Below are 18606 nucleotides of genomic sequence, written 5' to 3'. Positions count from 1 at the left end.
GTTGCCAGTATTAAACACATTGGTGTTATCAAATGTAAAACATATAATTAATAAATGGGTGAAAATCGCTTGTGTCCATAATGCGCAGCATTAATATATACCCACGTGACAGATCATTGTTAATTTGTAATTCTACTCCACAATACAGAGGTTAACCTGATTGCCAAGTGCCAACAATCAGGAGAGATATTTGATAGTTGGTGCTTGAGAAGACTAAACATTTATCTGCAATTGACATGAATGGAAACGAGTAATAAAGTATATTCATTACCCGTTACTCTCTACTTATAGTTAATTAAAGACTGTATAATGGCTATTTTGCACATCCCTTTCAAGATTTCAAGATTTTCAAAGGTTATTGACTTATCATATACACAACAACGGTGTATGCAATGAATGAAAATCTTGGGTCACAGGTTCCTCAACAGCACATTACAAGACATCTATCAATATGTGTTTGTACCTCCACCATTAACCTGTCATATTCTGCACATTTCTTATACTATCTACATACATAAGAGTATAATTCATATGTATAATATCAGATAAAATAACTGCTTCAACATAGTTAACATTGCAGGAAAGCAATATATTAGACGTTAAGTACTTTGTCAGGCTTAATATTTATCTATAGATACCCCCAAAGTGTTTTTCTTATTTAAAAGAGGACGTTAATCTAAAGTATTATTTAATGTTTAAATAAAGGTTAATTCGTTTTTCTGTTTTGCACATCCTCCTATTAATATCTTTGTACATCCTGCTCTAAACTGTTTTATTGTAGAGATCACTTACAGTATCTTCTTGATTTTTTATATTCTATATTTCTATCACAGACCTTCTACTTTCCCCCTATGAAAGTATGTACTCTTCATATTTTTGTAATCAAATATAACACATAAAAACAATAATTAAATAACGTGCTTTAACCACTAGGCTGTGCACACAAGGTGCACACAGCCATAATAACTTTGTATTATTAGTGTAGGACACTGTATGTACAACATCTGAAGATGTGTAGTTTTATTCATGTTTTCACATAATTTTATTGCATATTGCTATACTATTTCAGACTCAGTATTTACATTCTTATATTCAAAGAAAATCAAAGTCCTTTTATATCAGCTATGCACCGTTATGGTGTAAATATAACCTATCTACGAATTAGATAAAATATAAAAGTCAGCCGAATTAAGGTTGATACTGTAAGGAGACGTATTGTGTGAAGAGAAATTGAAGATGTTGTTTGATTGTTGATATATTTATGATCCACGTTAAGTATTCAGTTTCGGCGGCATTTCTTCCAGTTTTTCCAAAGGTCTTCTCATCAGGGCTCTATAAATAAAGAACTACGGCAGATCTGTAATATGTAATACAGCCGAATCGTGTATTACAATGCCATTATGTGATGACTTTCAAAGAGAAAAGCAAGAACACTCGGAATTAAGTATTATTTTATTCTTTTAAAATGTTTTCCGGATTTCATATCATATAAACACCAAATCCCAGCATGCATTGCGGCTAAACCATCCAATCAGCGAGCTTAAACCATAGCTGAGGATCTTGGGTAATCGCTCGAAATGGCTACGTCTGTTTCCGGTTAGTTTTATTTTGAAATTCAGTTCCTGAAGGACGCCAAAAAAGCCCGAGATTATGGAATTAAACCAATAAATAAAAGCAAGGATAATTGTGTGTTATTGGTGAGTAAATAACAGTGTGTTATTTTGAAAAGAATAACAAATTAGAAGAAAAAAAGATTTAAAAAATACAGATTTCAGTGTTCTGAGGCTCTGAGCCCCATTTATTTTACTCACAGACGGAAACAAAGTCAGAAATTATACGATTTAAAATAAAAGCAATAATTGTGGCTTGATATTGGGTAAGAACATGTTTTTATGAACCACACAGCTTCCGGTCTTCCACGACCCAACCGGAGAAAAAGACGTGCTGCAGGCACGAAACACATTACCAGTAGAAATACATTGCTTTTAAAATCGTGCTGTGCAACACGAAAAAAAGGGGAAAATCGTGTTGGTGAACACGAATCAATAGATAAAAAATCGTGTTGGTGAACACGAAATGCCATGAGACTGGGTTGTTTTTTTCATAGGCTATAAACAGAGGTGGTATAAGTATATATATATTGTACTTGAGTAAAAGTAGAAGTACTCAGATATTGTACTTGAGTAAAAGTAGAAGTACTCAGGTCTTGTACTTGAGTAAAAGTAGAAGTACTCAGATCTTGTACTTGAGTAAAAGTAGAAGCACACAGATCTTGTACAAGAGTAAAAGTAGAAGTACTCAGGTCTTGTACTTGAGTAAAAGTAGAAGTACTCAGATCTTGTACTTGAGTAAAAGTAATAGTCCCAGAGTGTAGGAATACTCTGTTACAGTAAAAGTCCTGCATTCAAAATGTTCCTCAAGTAAAAGTAGAAAAGTATTCTCATCAAAATATAGTGAAAGTAGCGACAGTAAAAGTAGTCATTGTGCAGATTGGTCCATTTCAGAATAATAGATATGATAGGTTTTTATAATGATTGATCATGAAAGTGTTCTCAAAGCTGGTAAAGGTGCAGCTAGTTTGAATGACTTTGTATACTGCAGGGTAGCTTGTGGATTTACTCCAGGTGGAACTAAAGTCTGATTTAACACTTGATTATATTTCACATCATTCATCCACATCTGTAAAGTAACTAAAGGTGTTACATACATGGAGTGGAGGAAAAGTACAGCATGTACCTCTGAACTGTAGTGGAGTAGAAGAACAAAGTAGCAAAACATTGAAATACTTAAATAAAGTACAAGTATCTCAAAATTGTGCCCAAGTATATAGTACTTGTTGAGTTTATGAACTTAGTTACTTTACACCATGTGGCTATAAAGATAGATAGACTAAGCCTTGCACAGAGGCATGAAAATACATTTTCAAAATGCTCAACAGTGCTGCCAAAATTATAAACTGACTGCTACACAATTTAAAATAAATGCTTTTATATATTTCTATTAGATGTGACTCTTTGGCGTTTCTGTTATTGTTAACACTGCTGCTTTAGTTGTTCTGACTGCTGAAATCCTCTGTTATTCTGTGGGGTGGGGGAGCCGGGGGCTCGGATCCTTCTCACCTTTTTCATACCTGATGAGTTTGCATCCCTGTATGTTAAAAAGCCTCAGTCACCTTAATTCATGTAATAAAAACATCTCAGGTCAGTAACACTCAAAGCTAAATGTGCAATACCATGTTCAGCTATGTTACTATTTATAATGTTATTGTTGTTACATCAGAAGATTTACATATTGGAATGATTTCTTAACTTACAGTCAGTGATGTACCTGAACGCGTTCAATGAACATGAACATGAACGCCTTCATATTTTGGGTGAACGTGAACTGAACGTACTGTATTTCCGCTAGATGAACGTAATTGAGAACGCGTTAATTCTCAGCGCTGTATAACGGCGTTCAAAAGTGCGTTCATTCTCAGCACTGTATTATAACGGCGTTCAAAAGTGTGCCAGATTTCATATGCCTTTCAGCCAAAAATCCAGTAAAAACACACTGTAAACAGGCTTCAAAATAATGCGGAAAACCACCCAATCTGGCAACAGCAAGCTGCTTGTGACGCGTACGCGCCTGTCACCCCTGGCTGTCGCACTAAAATATACGTCATCAGACTCCTCAAAACAAACAATGTGGAACCGCGGAACCGGCGAGCATTGAATTAATGAATTAGTATGGACGAAACCGAGAGCAGCTGCAGCAGTACTCGCTCAGAGTCAGACTCTACGGCGTCGGCGTATGAGCATTTAAAAGAGTTTTACGTTAATGTCAGTACTGACTCAGACGGAAAAAATCTAATGTTTGCCTGTAAACTGTGTCCGCCCGGTTTGAAAAAGCAAGTCCGTACATCGACGACGTCGACAGCAAACCTTAAACGGCACATTGAGAATAAGGATACGACTAGCCTTTCAAGGTATATGCAAGTGGTGAATAAAAAAGAGAGCCGAAACAGATCCTCTACCACCCAAATCCCATCAACATCGTACAGGAGCGGCGCTGTTTTCACTGTCTCCCAGCCGCAGCTAGACAACCTGGTTTTGCAGTACATCACTGGAGACCTGCAGCCTTTGAGTAAAGTGGAAAGGCCAGCTTTCATAAACCTAATTAAAGGGTTGCAGCCATCCAAAAAGGTGCCATCAAGTAAAAGAGTACAGACACTGCTAAACAAGCAATTTCAAGAAAACATATGTGAACTTAAATCTGTACTCTCTGACGTCGATGCTGTGTGCACAACAGCAGATTGCTGGACAGCTGTGAATAAGTCCTTTATAGGCATCACTGGCTAAACAAAACTGATGTTTCTGAGAGACACACTGCAGTACTGGCATGCCGGCAGATTAAAGGAGCACATACACATGATGTATTGGCAAAAGTATTGTCAGATGTGAACAAAGAATTCAAGATCCACAACAAGGTTGTGTGTACAGTAACAGACAACGCTTCAAATGTTGTCAAGGCATTCAACTGTTTTGGGATGGACATGGCTATTGATGCCGAAGAGCCAGAGACAGTGATCAACTTTGATGAAACTGAAAGTAAAGATGCCAATGAACCAGATTCAGCCTTTGCTGCCGCCAGTGAGAGCTCAGATGAAGATGACCAGATGGAGCCTGAGCCTCTGTCAGATTTGGATCATCCCTCTCTCCCCCCTCACAGAAGGTGCATGGCTCACACCTTGAATCTAGTGGCCAAAGATACAGAAAAGGTAACTGAAAAATGCTACAAAGCAATGTCGAGGGCTGTTTTTGCAAAAGCATCTGCTCTGTGGAACAAGGTTAAGCGGAGTTCAAAGGCTTCTGATACTGTGGAGGAAAAGCTTGGGATTAGCTTTGTTGCGCCAAATGACACAAGATGGAACTCTGTATTTCTTTCCATGGAGCGACTGTCTCGCATTGCAACACTAACTACCAAGGCAGAAATGAATGTGGATGAGGTCACCTCTGCAAATGATGCCACTCCCCTACATGACAAGCTGCTCCTGCACAATGTGAGTGATGAGTTTGGCTTTCGTCGATTCTCACCAGATGAAGTCAGCTTCATACACAAGTTTGTGGATGTGATGAGGCCTTTGGCACTTGCACTAAACATCCTCCAAGCAGAGAAGAACATCTTTCTTGGGTACCTGGCTCCAACCATTGTTCAACTGCAATGTCATATGAATGACCTGTTGGATGAGAGCACAAAACCCACTGCTGCAGAGGGTCTCATTACATGCCGTCCCCTCATAAAGAGCATCTTGCAGTCACTGAGCACAAGGCTGGCAGGTCTTCTGGAGAAGAGGGAGCACATACTGTCCGCTATACTGGTGCCAAGATTCAAGCTTGAATGGGTCCAAGATGAGGAGAAACATGTGCAGTACAGATTGATGCTGAAAAGAGAATTGCAAACCAACTCTGATGACTCGGATGCAAGAGACTCAGGTCAAACCCAGTCCAGTGGCGAAAGTAACAAGAAAGATCCTGCAGCTTCATTCTTCAGATTTAACAGAAACCCTCAGGTTCCTCAAAAATCTGAAGTGGACACTTATTTGGATGCCCCAACCACAGATGGGTTTCATGAGTACATGCAGTTGCCAAACCTCAAAAGGCTGTTCATAAAACACAACACAGCACTGCCCTCAAGCGCTCCGGTAGAGAGGCTCTTCAGCATCGGTGGTCAAATATTCAGGTAGGGATGAGCTGTGATTATATTCCTAATCTAATTATTTCAGTAATTGCCATTTGCCTCAGTACACAATTCCTTTAATACAGATTACTGTTACAATGTTTGCCACAATAATCATGATGTTAAAATGCCTTCTCTTCTTCTTCTTCTTCTTCTTCTTTCTTCTTCTTCTTTCTTCTCATTCAGGCCCAGGAGAAACCGGCTGGGAGATGACAACTTTGAGAAGCAGCTGATCTTGAATGCCAACAAAAATATTTGAAGGTATATATCTTATTGTTGTGACCTGTTTTTTGGGCTATAGAAGTACAATGTATTGCTAATGGAGATGAGTATTGGTGTGCAGAGGTGAGCTGCATAAAAATAACAGTCAGAGCATATCTTGTTTTTGTTTTTACAGGAAGCAAGAAACAGCAGGTCCACCAGGGAGAGACCAGACCACTTTGACCAGTGACAGAGGATCTTCATTCAGATAAGGCATTTTCAGGATGGACAGAAAGTAACAATGTCCTTGCCCCTGCACACTTTTGGACTCTTTTTTTATTTTCACAAATTATTATTTCTGATTGAGTTATTTTAGTTATTTATTTGAACTGTAACCAGTGGTGACAGATCTTCACTCAGTATTTTCACTCACACTGGACAGAAAGTAATAGCAGTACTGTCCATGGGCCTTGGACTCTGACTGACTCTTTAAGTTATTGGGGTTTTTTTACCTATTTTTTTACCTTTTTTACCTCATTCATTTGGGCTGAATATTGCATCCAAGTTATGACCCAAGTTATAGAACTTTTTGTTCTTTGGGCAAACAAGTCAGGAAAAAAAAGGAATGCGACTGACTTAATGAAAAGAGAATTAATGTTTAAATGCTTTGCACTTTGAATATTGAACTTTGAGGTATAACCTTAGTTTCATACCTCAGCCTGGTTCCTACCTCGTGTTGTGTTAGTACAGAGTTATGTCGGCACATATGTTATATGTTTGCACAAGGACTACTTTCACTTTTGGTACTTTAAGTATATTTAGATTATTATACTTAATAAAGACCATTCAAGCAGCACTTTTTTCCTCATGTTTTTGAAAATATACTTTAGAGATGAAAGCTGCAGCTGCTACTAGTGTGGACGGAATGGGCGGCAGCAAAGCGTTATGGAAATGCCAGTATTCTGATTGCTGTCTGTGGTTCTATATGGGTTGTGGCAATCATTTTGACAAATAATAGCTCGCAGCAACGTATTAAAAAATAACTATAAACTATAAATTAGTTCATTTTTGAAACCATGAACTTTAGTTCAACATTTTGAATGATGAACTATGAACTGAACTAGTTCATTTTAAAATGTGTGAAATGTGAACTGAACTAGTTCATGTAGAAAGTGAACTTTCCCAACACTGCTTACAGTAGGCTATTTTTTACAATGTGTGTTGGAAGGATTTATTAAATTACTATGAATATTGTCATTGTTGAAGGCTTTTAGAGAAGGGTGAACTATAAGCCTGAATTACATAACATTTTATACCTAAAAACATAAAAGCCACAATAAATGAATCACAATTGTTCTAGTTATTTTTACGTCCCGTATTGCTTTCAACCCACCAGCTTTTATGGTGTTGTTACGTCACTAACTGTAAGCTTGTCACATACAGTCTATGGTCACTCAGAGTAACCTACTGTTAATTTAGCTGCTGGAGAAGAAAGATCAGGGGGGGAGGGGGGGGGAGAGAGCTGTTGTTGATGGGCCATTAGTTGTGTAAATACACAGCTGAGAGCTGCCGTTTCATTCAGACTGTTTAAAAAACGGTAACAACGGACTATTTTTCTTAGCGGATGCATGTCAATTTAAATCAATACATACAACTATTTTTTAAATCAATAAAAACATTTTCTAAATCCATAAAAGCATTTTAATTAATACTGGGAGTCATGTCGTTACTTTGTTGAGAATGTGGCCGTGTAATAAGAGGGATAATTTGCAGCGACTTGTTCCTTATGGGGAAAATAGCACCCGTCATGCAGATCAGGATCCCTCCGCCACGCTTTGGGATCCTGATCTGCCGACGAGGCTCCAGTCAAATATAAATATTTTTAGTGAATTACTGAGTTTAGGCACGTTAATAACGTTTTAATGAAGTTGAATACAGTATATTCATATGTGTCAGTGATTTCATGTCAATTCGACGAACATAAACATAAATGATCGTGGTGAAGATGATGATTAAATTAGGATTAAAAATGGAGAGCCGGGTTGCATTTCCTCCTGTTTGTTTTTTTCGACTAAACAACATTATTTTGTTAAATAACAACATGGTGATGTTTTGTAAATGATTACATGTCTGTTATTTAGCACAGAGTATGATATCCGTGACATATGGATCTTAACAAAGTTCCGCTGTACATCCAGCGTACTGTATCTGACTTTATTTCACATGAGCTCCAGTGTGGAACCCCACTGCACCCCCTGGTGGATCAATGATCCATTGCAGCTGGCTTCATTATAATTACATTTATCTATCACGGGGGCGGTCTCAAGTCAAACTGGAGGTTTTCCCTTGAGCGAGGGCAGATCACGTACCAATCACGGCCCTCGCGTTTCAAACTGTCTGAAATGAATCGCTACATCTGTATACCTGTTTACTTTATTCTCTTATTTTTTTATAACTATAATGATCATATCAATAATAATAATAATACATTACATTTATAAAGCGCTTTTCCTGGTGCTCAAAGCGCTTACAAGCAAGTAAAACAAAAATAACAACAGATAAATAAAGATACAATAAATAAAGATATCAATAAAGATGATGATAAAGATGTGCCTTTACCTACTGGTTGGAGAAAAAGCTTCTTATATTCGTTAGCATAGCTAGCTAACCAGATGCTAATAACAACAAAGTTATTGACTGTATGATCAGTATGACAGATGAACAGATCGCCCACTGGGCTTTCAACTAAAGACACAGCCACGCAAAAACTGCGGCATGTGTACGGCTCCTTATGGGTACTGCAATTTCTGAAGTGCCGGAGCGGCGGTCTGGTGCTCTCCTCTAGGGGTGTCACGGTTACCGGTGTAGACGGTAACCGCGCTAAAATATTTTGACGGTGAGATAACCTTCTGAATTTCAAAACACGCTGTTATGTCGGTGGGTTAAATTACCGCACACCGTTACACCGGGAGAGCTTTCATTTCCCTAATACTCCCACGGTTACACTGTATTACACTGTTACCGCGCTAAATACTTTGCATTTCAAAACATAATGTTATCTATGTGCGTTACTAGAGCTCTACACCACACACGTGACACTTTCGAACGTTCGCAGGCGCCACTAGTCCTAGGTTCTTTTATCACACTCTCTCACTTTAAGCATGGCAGCAGAAGAAGGAAGCCGCGATGGTACCATTTTTCCACCTTCTAAGCGCAGAAGATCAGAAGTGTGGTCCTACTTTGGATATTTAAAAAACTCCGAGGGGCAACTGGTGGAGGACGGTGCCCCCGTGTGCAGGACATGCCGGCGGAAGGTATCCGCGAAAGGGAGCAACACATCGAATTTGCTCACTCATCTACGAGACCATCACCCGCAGCTGCACAGCCAGTGCAAGGTATATTTGTTAATATTAACACATAGTTTTAGCTGAAATGCTCGAAATAACTTTTGCCTTCGGGTAAAGGGGAAATGTAACAATTATATCCGACTGTCAATAATGTTAAATCTTGATAATAATCATTTACATTACATTAGCAAATGCACCTGCTCTCGTGTGTTCACCATTCTTAGATCGGCGCTAAACGCCATTCTAAGCTAAGTTGAATAGCTAAACTTTGATATGCCATGAGACAGTGAAAATAGTGCAGTGAAACACATTAATGATTAAGTTACTTCTGACTTTGGGTCAAGGGATAATGCAACGATATACCCGATTGTCTAAAATGTTAAACCTTGATATTAAATGTCAGTGTAAGCACGCCCACTGCTAGCATTTTAAAATACATCCACTGCGGTGCCATGCTCTATTCGTTGGTAGCTAGTGCACTACTAAACGCCATTGTAAGGCGCTAAACAGCTTAGTTCTCATACAGTACTGGCTTCTTGCCTAATAACCTAAACTTACCATTTACCTGCATCAACATTACACTTTTAAGGTAATAAATTAATGTAGGTATTTGACTTCATACGCAAACTTGATGATTGTTGAATAGTAACTTAATGGCTGTTTTTCTCTCTCTCTCTCTCTCTCTCTCTATATATATACATATATATATATATATATATATATATATATATACATATATATACATATATATATATATATACATATATATACATATATATATATATATATATATATACATATATATACATATATATATATATACATATATATACATATATATATATATATATATATATATATATATATATATATATATATATATATATATAGAGTGGAGCAACATCAAGGCCATCCCCATCCACATCAGGAACCCAGACCCTGCAACAGGTGTTTCAAAAACAAGCAGCTCATGCACCTGGGTCCAAAAATGCAGACGAGCTAACGGAAGCCATTGCATTTGCCATTGCAAAAGACATGATGCCTTTCCAAATGGTGGAGCGGCCGGGCTTCTTAAAGATAATGAAGACTGCCGTGCCTCACTACAAAGTTCCAACAAGGAACTACTTTTCGAAGACGGCCATTCCGAAGATGTACAACACGGTGAAGACTGATGTGAAGAAGAGTTTGGCACAGGCTGACTACTTTGCGGCTACTACGGATCTTTGGACCAGTGAAAGAGGGGGAGGAGAGCCGTACATCAGCTTCACAGTCCACTTCATCACCCCAGAATGGCAACTGACCTCCCACTGCTTGGAGAGCCATTTTTTTCCAGATGACCACACAGCCCAAAATATTGAAGAATGTTTTGACAACATGCTGGAAGAGTGGGATATACCCAAAACCAAACTAGTCGCCGTGACAACAGACAACGCTGCCAATATGGCCAAGGCCTTTGAAGATTACACCGAACTGTGGCTGGGATGCTTTGGTCACAACTTAAACCTGGCCATATCGAAGGCCCTGAGGATGCAGAGGGTGGACGCTGCAGTGAAGGCCTGTCGGCATCTCGTCCAAGCATTCTCTCGGAGCTGGAAGAAAAAGCGAGCACTCCGAGAAAAGCAAGTGGTCCTCAACCTGCCCCAGAAGGCCCTTATTCATGATGTGGTCACCAGATGGGGATCTACATTCAAGATGGTTGAAAGATTCCTCAGCCAGCAGCAGGCAGTCTGTGCTGCACTGGCCACAGAGAGGGGGGTTTGGCATCTGATGCCTAAAGACACTGACATCTCGGTTCTGGAGCAACTCTGCCAGCTCCTTGAGCCTCTCAGCACATTCACAGACGCACTCTGTTCCGAGACACGTGTGACCTTGTCTGCAATCAAGCCTGTCCTGGACCACATTACAGGGGATGTCCTTGACGAGGAGGGTGAGCAGGATTCAGCCCTGCTGAAGAACATGAAACGGGCCATTAGGGAGGATCTTACCAAACGATACACCGGGAACAAGGTAAATGAGGTGATGCAGATGGCCTGCTTCATTGACCCTCGCTTCAAGACCAGCTTTATAGAAGCCCCTGTTGATGATTTTGTGGACAGCTGTGTTCAGGAGGCCCTGAATCTGGCACCTCCACAGATCAGACAAGAGCCAGAAGAGGAACAGTCCTACAGCAGTACCCCCACAGCAGCAGCAGGTGAGTGTATGTGGAATGGTGTGTAATGTTTTGTGTGTAATGTCTTCTGTATTTATGTATGTATGTTACTTGACACCTTAATTTCCCCCTCGGGATTAATAAATGATACTCTACTACTCTACTCTAGCAGCAGCAGCAGCAAAACAGAAAAGCCTAGCTGGGCTCAGTGGGCTGCTGAAAAAGATAACTTCAGCAAGGCAGCAGCGAGAAGAGCAGGCTTCAGGTCCAGCCACCCCAGAGGATAAGGTGAGGGAGGAGGTCAGGGTGTACCTGTCTTTGCCACCCATCCAAGCGGAGGACGATCCACTGGTGTGGTGGAGAGGGCACGCATCTGAGTTGCCTCATCTTGCCAGGATGGCAAAAAAGCTGATGTGTATCCCGGCGACCAGCGTGCCTTCCGAGAGGGTTTTCAGCGCAAGTGGGTATATTGTTTCCCCACTTAGGAACTGTCTGAAAGCAGACAAGGTTAACATGCTAACCTTTTTGCACTTTAACCTAAAGTGAGAGAACTGAATCACCGCCAGGTTATTTGACAATTGTGAATGTGTAATTGTGAATGTGTAAAAAGATACATCAAAATACTTGAATATGTGCATTTGGTTACTAGTATACAGTCCTTTTTTATTCGTTTTAAATATGTTTAATATTGACAGCATTTATGATAAGTTCTTTTACACAGTCTGGTTCATCTTTGTTCTGAGTAGTTAGTTCAAGTAAAATGTAAAATCTGCACAGGCTGCACTTCATTTTATGTTATGTTCCTTCAAAACCAGTTTTGCCTTACCTCGTTGTTGAATCCTGCACTTCTCATAGAGTTTTTTTTTATTTTTAACATTATATTGTAGTCCTTTTTTATTCGTTTTAAATATGTTTAATATTGACAGCATTTATGATAAGTTATTTTACACAGTCTGGTTCATCTTTGTTCTGAGTAGTTAGTTCAAGTAAAATGTAAAATCTGCACAGGCTGCACTTCATTTTATGTTATGTTCCTTCAAAACCAGTTTTGCCTTACCTCGTTGTTGAATCCTGCAATTCTCATAGAGTTTTTTTTTATTTTTAACATTATATTGTAATAAACACTCTACTTTTTAACCCATTGCTGAATGCCCCCTATTTCCATGTACTCTCATCTCCAGGTTGGATGTGGATGTTTGGGGAACAACGTTGTTGTTCGAGGTCTTCGGATCGGTACCTGGTCACCTTCATGTTAACACTAAAAAAAAAAAAAATTACCGAGATAATATCGTAAACCGTGGTAATTTTGGTCACAATAACCGTGAGCCGAAAATTTCACACCGTGACACCCCTACTCTCCTCAGAACTGCACCCCGGTCAGACAAGACATACCACGTGATGACACGTTAGGCTCGTGTTGTGTTCAAGGACCCTGATCTTGGCCAGGAGAAACAGGCACTCGCTTTTTTCTTTTTTTTTTGCGGTCTAGATTTCTTCAATTTTTTTCTTTTTTGCGTGTGTTTATAAATTACCTCGAGGGCCAATGGTCTCGCGGGCCGTATACGGCCCGGAGGCCGGAGGTTCCCCACCCCTGGTATAAATGGACGTAGGGTCCGTGACGCCAGCCATAGGATTCTGCAGAGTTGCCGAGAAGCCCTTAGTAGGCGGAGTCGGCCACTAACGGCTCGACAGTGACGTCAGAGTTCAACTCCCGCCTGCTGGGCCAGTGACGTTATAGATGACAAAAGAAGCCTCGCTGCCTGTCGATACCACGTGACTGCTTCAGGAAGTGATTCAGATCGGTTGAACCGTTGAACCACAACCTGACCACAACGCTCATATTACCCATGGATGTATAATAAGAACCATATTACCCCTCTGGTACCCGGGCCCGCTGGTGACACGATGGAATTAAGAGAGCTCAGACCCTCACTTATATAGAGGTCGGAACATGTCATAAGTCTAAATAGATACAAGCATTAATAAATGTAGGAATAAAAACATGAATGAATAAATACAGGAATAAATATAGTGCAGTGTTTTCAGTGAGATTTAGTGTGTGTGCTGTGGCTCAGCTGGAAAGCAGTTGACTCATGACCGCAGGGTCCCTGGTTCAACTACTGAACAATACGTCTTTTTTGTTGTTTATAAAAGCTACAGCTGAATTAGATAATCTAGTTAATAAATGTATTCTTTGATATGGTTTATCCTTTCTCAGGCTACAACATGGTTACGTTTATGAATATTATTAAGGAATACAAATCCCTCTTTGCAATGTTTACCAGCCTCCTTAGGCTTTTCAATCACAATCATTCAACTGGAATAAAAACAATATTGTTAACATGAAAATATGATTTAATGTTCGTTGTTTAGAGTTATTCAAAGGCTTTACTCATTGGGAACTCGGTAGGCCTATGAGATAGAACAGGGGTTCTTAACCTTTTTGACCTTGAGGCCCAATTTTTATAGTACAAAGTGGCCCGGGGCCCATTAAATATTAACACTGTATAGGTTTAATTGACCTCATTCTCGGTTTGATTTGTATTCAATAATAAACCAAATCCACTAACTGTTTAACAAGCAAAAACCTTATCAAATAAAATGACATGATAAAATGGGATCATCACAAATACTTTTATTAAACATGTGTATGTAAACCTACACATACTGTATCAAGACACCGAACAGGCTGATAATTCCTGGACCAAATCAAGCTGTGACAAGAAAAAATGTCAAGGATCAAGTCAGGCTTTTAAATAATAATAAAAAAGACCAATATTAGGATTTTACTTTAAATTAATAAAAAAAAATATATATATATATATATATATAAATAATCAATCAATCAATAAAAGGGGGTGATAAAATAAATGCATTCAAATAATATAAATCTATTTTTAAATTAAATAAATAAACTAAATGAAATTGAAATAAAGTGCAAATGAAACTATAGCCTTATAATCTGCAAAGCTATTTGAAAATTGCTTCAGCAGTCTCCATTTTTGCATGGCAGAACCAGAATAATCTTTATATCGGTGACAAATGAACAATGACACAAATAATAACAACAATGAACAACAATAACAACAATAATACAACTCCCTTTTTATCTTGACCTCTTAATGAGACACTTGGGCCTGCTTCTGAGACATAATCAGATCCAGTCTGGGTGGAATGGGAGAAAGGCTCACTCTCAGAGTAGACTCCAGTGTTGCTCTGAGTCTGTTTCGGGCTTTGGTCTTAGTTGTGGCCACAATGGAGAATCCTGATTCACACAGGTACGTAGTTGTGAATGGGAGAAGGAGTTTCACAGCCCTCAGTGCAAGACATGGGTACTCCTTTGAGACAGCAACCCAGAATGAGCCCAGGTCCAGTTTGCCCCACTGCAGCTTTAAAGTGCTGTCAGTGGAAACGTCCAGAAGCTGGGATTCCAGGTGTGAGGGCAAAGCAACATCATTTGCAGTGGGATCCACTGAAAATGGGTCCAAAATCCACATGTTTCCCTCTCTGGGATCCTCAGGAAAGTAGTCACCAAATTTCTCTGCCAGTTGTGAGAGGTGCTGGGAGACTGAGTCGCTGATCTTCACCTGAGGGGAGTTTTCCAAAATGTCAGACAAAAGTGGAAACATGTCCATCCTATTTTCCTGGGCCCTCTTGGTCCACAAAGCAAGTTTCCTCTTGAAAGCTTCAACTTTGTCTGCAACACAAAATATGTTGCTGTTTCTTCCTTGAAGTGAGGTGTTCAGTTGGTTCAGTAGTGAAAAAATGTCACAGAGGTAGGCAAGTTTTGCTGTGAACATTGTGTCAGCATAGTAATCTACAAGATTAGATTTTTTCTCACTGAGAAAAGAGAAGACCTCATTCCTCAGTTCAAACAAACGATTGAGGACCAGTCCTCTGGAAAGCCATCTCACTTCACTGTGATATAGCAGTTGGACATGATCTGCTTCTATGTCCTCACAAAGCTTAGCAAAACATCTGGAGTTCACAGCATTGTTTTTAATAAAGTTTATGGTTTTCACACTTACATCCATCACCTGGTGGAGGTCTGGTGACATCTTTTTTGCTGCAAGGCTTTCACGGTGGAGAAAACAGTGTGTCCATTTAGCTTCTGGTGCACGATCAAGGATCTGTCTAATGACACCATGATGCCTGCCAGTCATTGATGCTGCACCGTCACTGCACACCCCGACACAGTTCTGCCAGTCCAGGCCGTTCTCAGTGAAGTAGTTATCCATGCAGCGGAAACATTCCTGAGCCGTAGTTCGTGTTGGTAGCTCTCCACAAAACAGTATGTCTTCGTGCAAACTACTGTCCCAGCGATAGCGAACAAAAACAAGCAGCAGTGCAGCATTCGTGACATCCGTGGACTCGTCTAATTGCAAAGAAAAAAAAGGGCTGCTTTTTATTCTTTCTATAAGTTGATGCTGTATGTCTGATGCCATGTCCGCGATACGGTGACTCACAGTGTCGTTTGAGAGTGGGATGGTCAGCAGCTTTTTTGCAGCGGCCTCTCCGACCATCTCACGGCACATATCAACAGCGGCAGGCAGAACCAACTCCTCCGCTATGGTGAATGCTTTCTTACTCTGTGCCACACGTCTGGCTACGAGGTAGCTCGCTTTCAATGCACATTTAGAGTTGCTTGTCAGTGACACGACAGACCTTTTCTGCATCTGCAGCCCACTTTCCTTCCTCTTAAAATATTCCACCGGCTTTCCCACGAGATTCGGGTGCTTGGTCTCTAGATGCCGCTGTAGTTTTGAGGGCTTGAGGGCTTCGTTGGACAGCATTAGCCCACACTCCACACACTGGGCTTTTGGCACTGCCTCTGTTCCTCCATTTACGAAACCGTATTTAATGAAGTCGAGATTGTATTTCCGTAAAAACTTTGTCTTTTGGGTGGGGGGGTTGGCAGGACATTCGTCTTCATTTTTTCTTTTTAAAAACTTCTCCATTTTTGCCGCTTCATCTATGTGTATTGGCGCTTGTTAACAACTGAGTGGTAATAAAGATACATTGACAAAAAAAAAAACGCCACCACGTGGTCGAAAGCTGCACGCAGTCTCGCGGCCCTTGCGGCCCACAGGTGCAAAACTGAAAGTTTTTTGTGGCCCTCTGGGGGGCGCTGGCGGCCCAAGTGTGGGCCGCGGCCCTATGGTTAAGAATCACTGAGATAGAACACACTGTTGAGATATCCAATCTGCCTGTTTTACACACTTCGACCAACAGGGGGTTTGTGTTCAAATGAAGCCCATGGTGAAGCCTCATCATGAGATGAACCCTTTTGCGAACTTATAGGCTACATGCACAGTCACTTCCGCATTGTGCGTAATACTGCCCAACTGTTTCCGCTACAACAACAACAATGGCAACGTTCTACACTCGGTGTTTACAAGAGCTCCCGAAATTGAAAATTACCGATGTTCATCAAATTTGCAGGACGACTAAATCCCCAGCCAGCAAATTGGACAAAGGGTTCAAGTTATGCATCATATATTCATGATTACAAAGGTAAGACAAAATTATAAACGGATTGACTAGTTAACTACAGAGCTCTCAAGTCTCACGCATTTGGCGTGAGACACACGCATTTCACTCCATTCACACGCTCACACGCCACACCTTGTATTTCTCACGCAGAGATTTCTTTCCAGGGTACAGCCCACCAAGTTGCGCCGCAATTTTGTAAACGAACTAGGCTTGTTTGAGACGCGTGCACTCCACTAGCTTGGTCAGATATTATTACATTGATTATGGATGTGTACGTTTGGGGGTTCAAATATATAGTCAAAACTGCTGTAATACAATTTTCAAGGCATCTTAGTTTCCAAAGAAGGTTCATTGTGGTATTGTAGGGAAAGAGTGTAACACCAAGCATTCAGGAATACAGATGGAGCGATTCATTTCGGACAGTTTGAAACGCGAGGGCCGTGATTGGTACGTGATCTGCCCTCGCTCAAGGGAAAACCTCCAGCTTGACTTGAGACCGCCCCCGTGATAGATAAATGTATTTATAATGAAGCCAGCTGCAATGGATCATTGATCCACCAGGAGGTGCAGTGGGGTTCCACACTGGAGCTCATGTGAAATAAAGTCAGATACAGTACGCTGGATGTACAGCGGAACTTTGTTAAGATCCATATGTCACGGATATCATACTCTGTGCTAAATAAGAGACATGTAATCATTTACAAAACATCAACATGTTGTTATTTAACAAAATAATTTTGTTATTCGAAAAAAACGATCGGGAGGAAATGCAGCCCGGCTCTCGATTTTTAATCCTAATTAAATCATCATCTTCACCACGATCATTTATGTTTATGTTCGCCGAATTGACATGAAATCACTGACACATATGAATATACTGTATTCAACTTCATTAAAACGTTATTAACGTGCCTAATCTCAGTAATTCACCAAAAATATGTATATTTTAATGGAGTTTCGTCGGTCGATCAGGATCCCAAAGTGTAGCGGAGGGATCCTCATCTGGATGAAGGGTGTTATTTTCCCCATAAAGAACAAGTCGCTGCAAATTATCCCGCTTATTACATGGCCACATTCTCATCAAAGTAACGACATGACTCCCAATATTAATTGAAATGCTTTTATGGATTTAGAAAAAAATGTTATTGATTTAAAAAATAGTTGAATGTATTGATTTAAATTCACATGCATCCGCTAAGAAAAATAGTCAGTTTTTACAGTTTTTTAAACAGTCTGAATGAAACGGCAGCTCTCAGCTGTGTATTTACACAACTAATGGCCCATCAACCACAGCTCTCTCCCCCCCTCCCCCCCTGATCTTTCTTCTCCAGCAGCTAAATTAACAGTGGGTTACTCTGAGTGACCATAGACTGTATGTGACAAGCTTACAGTTAGTGACGGAACAACACCATAAAAGCTGGTGGGTTGAAAGCAATACGGGAGGTAAAAATAACTAGAATAATTGTGACTTATTTATTGTGGCTTTTATGTTTTTAGGTATAACATTTTATGTAATTCAGGCTTATAGTTCACCCTTCTCTAAAAGCCTTCAACAATGACAATATTCATTGTAATTTAATAAATCCTTCCAACACACATTGTAAAAAATAGCCTACTGTAAGTTAAGAAATCATTTCAATATGTACATCTTCTGATGTAACAACAATAACATTATAAATAGTAACATAGCTGAACATG

At 39.9% G+C, this 18606-nt stretch overlaps 1 protein-coding gene across 2 annotated transcripts; it reads left to right on the top strand.

Moving 5' to 3' along the window:
• Positions 1-10642: 10642 nt before the first annotated feature.
• Positions 10643-12107, top strand: LOC307035982 (E3 SUMO-protein ligase ZBED1-like). 2 transcript variants are annotated; one of them, XM_079675891.1, is made up of 2 exons: positions 10643-11457; positions 11588-12107. In XM_079675891.1, the coding sequence occupies exons 1-2, from the start codon at positions 10707-10709 to the stop codon at positions 11959-11961; spliced, it is 1125 nt and encodes a 374-aa protein (XP_079532017.1). In that variant the 5' UTR covers positions 10643-10706; the 3' UTR covers positions 11962-12107. The 2 variants fall into 2 exon arrangements, with proteins under 2 accessions (XP_079532017.1, XP_079532016.1); XM_079675890.1 differs by having other exon boundaries at positions 11585-12107.
• Positions 12108-18606: the final 6499 nt, after the last annotated feature.

The sequence above is a fragment of the Notothenia rossii genome (genome assembly GCF_949606895.1).
Source record: "Notothenia rossii genome assembly, chromosome: 4".
NCBI lineage: Eukaryota > Metazoa > Chordata > Actinopteri > Perciformes > Nototheniidae > Notothenia > Notothenia rossii.
This window is presented reverse-complemented; position numbering and strand designations above follow the sequence as displayed.

Coding starts and splice junctions, on each gene's coding strand:
- LOC307035982 (XM_079675890.1), top strand. CDS start 10,707: ATGGCCAAGGCCTTTGAAGATTACACCGAACTGTGGCTGGGATGCTTT. Junction 11,458..11,584: donor TACCCCCACAGCAGCAGCAG/GTGAGTGTATGT, acceptor ACTCTACTCTAG/CAGCAGCAGCAGCAAAACAG.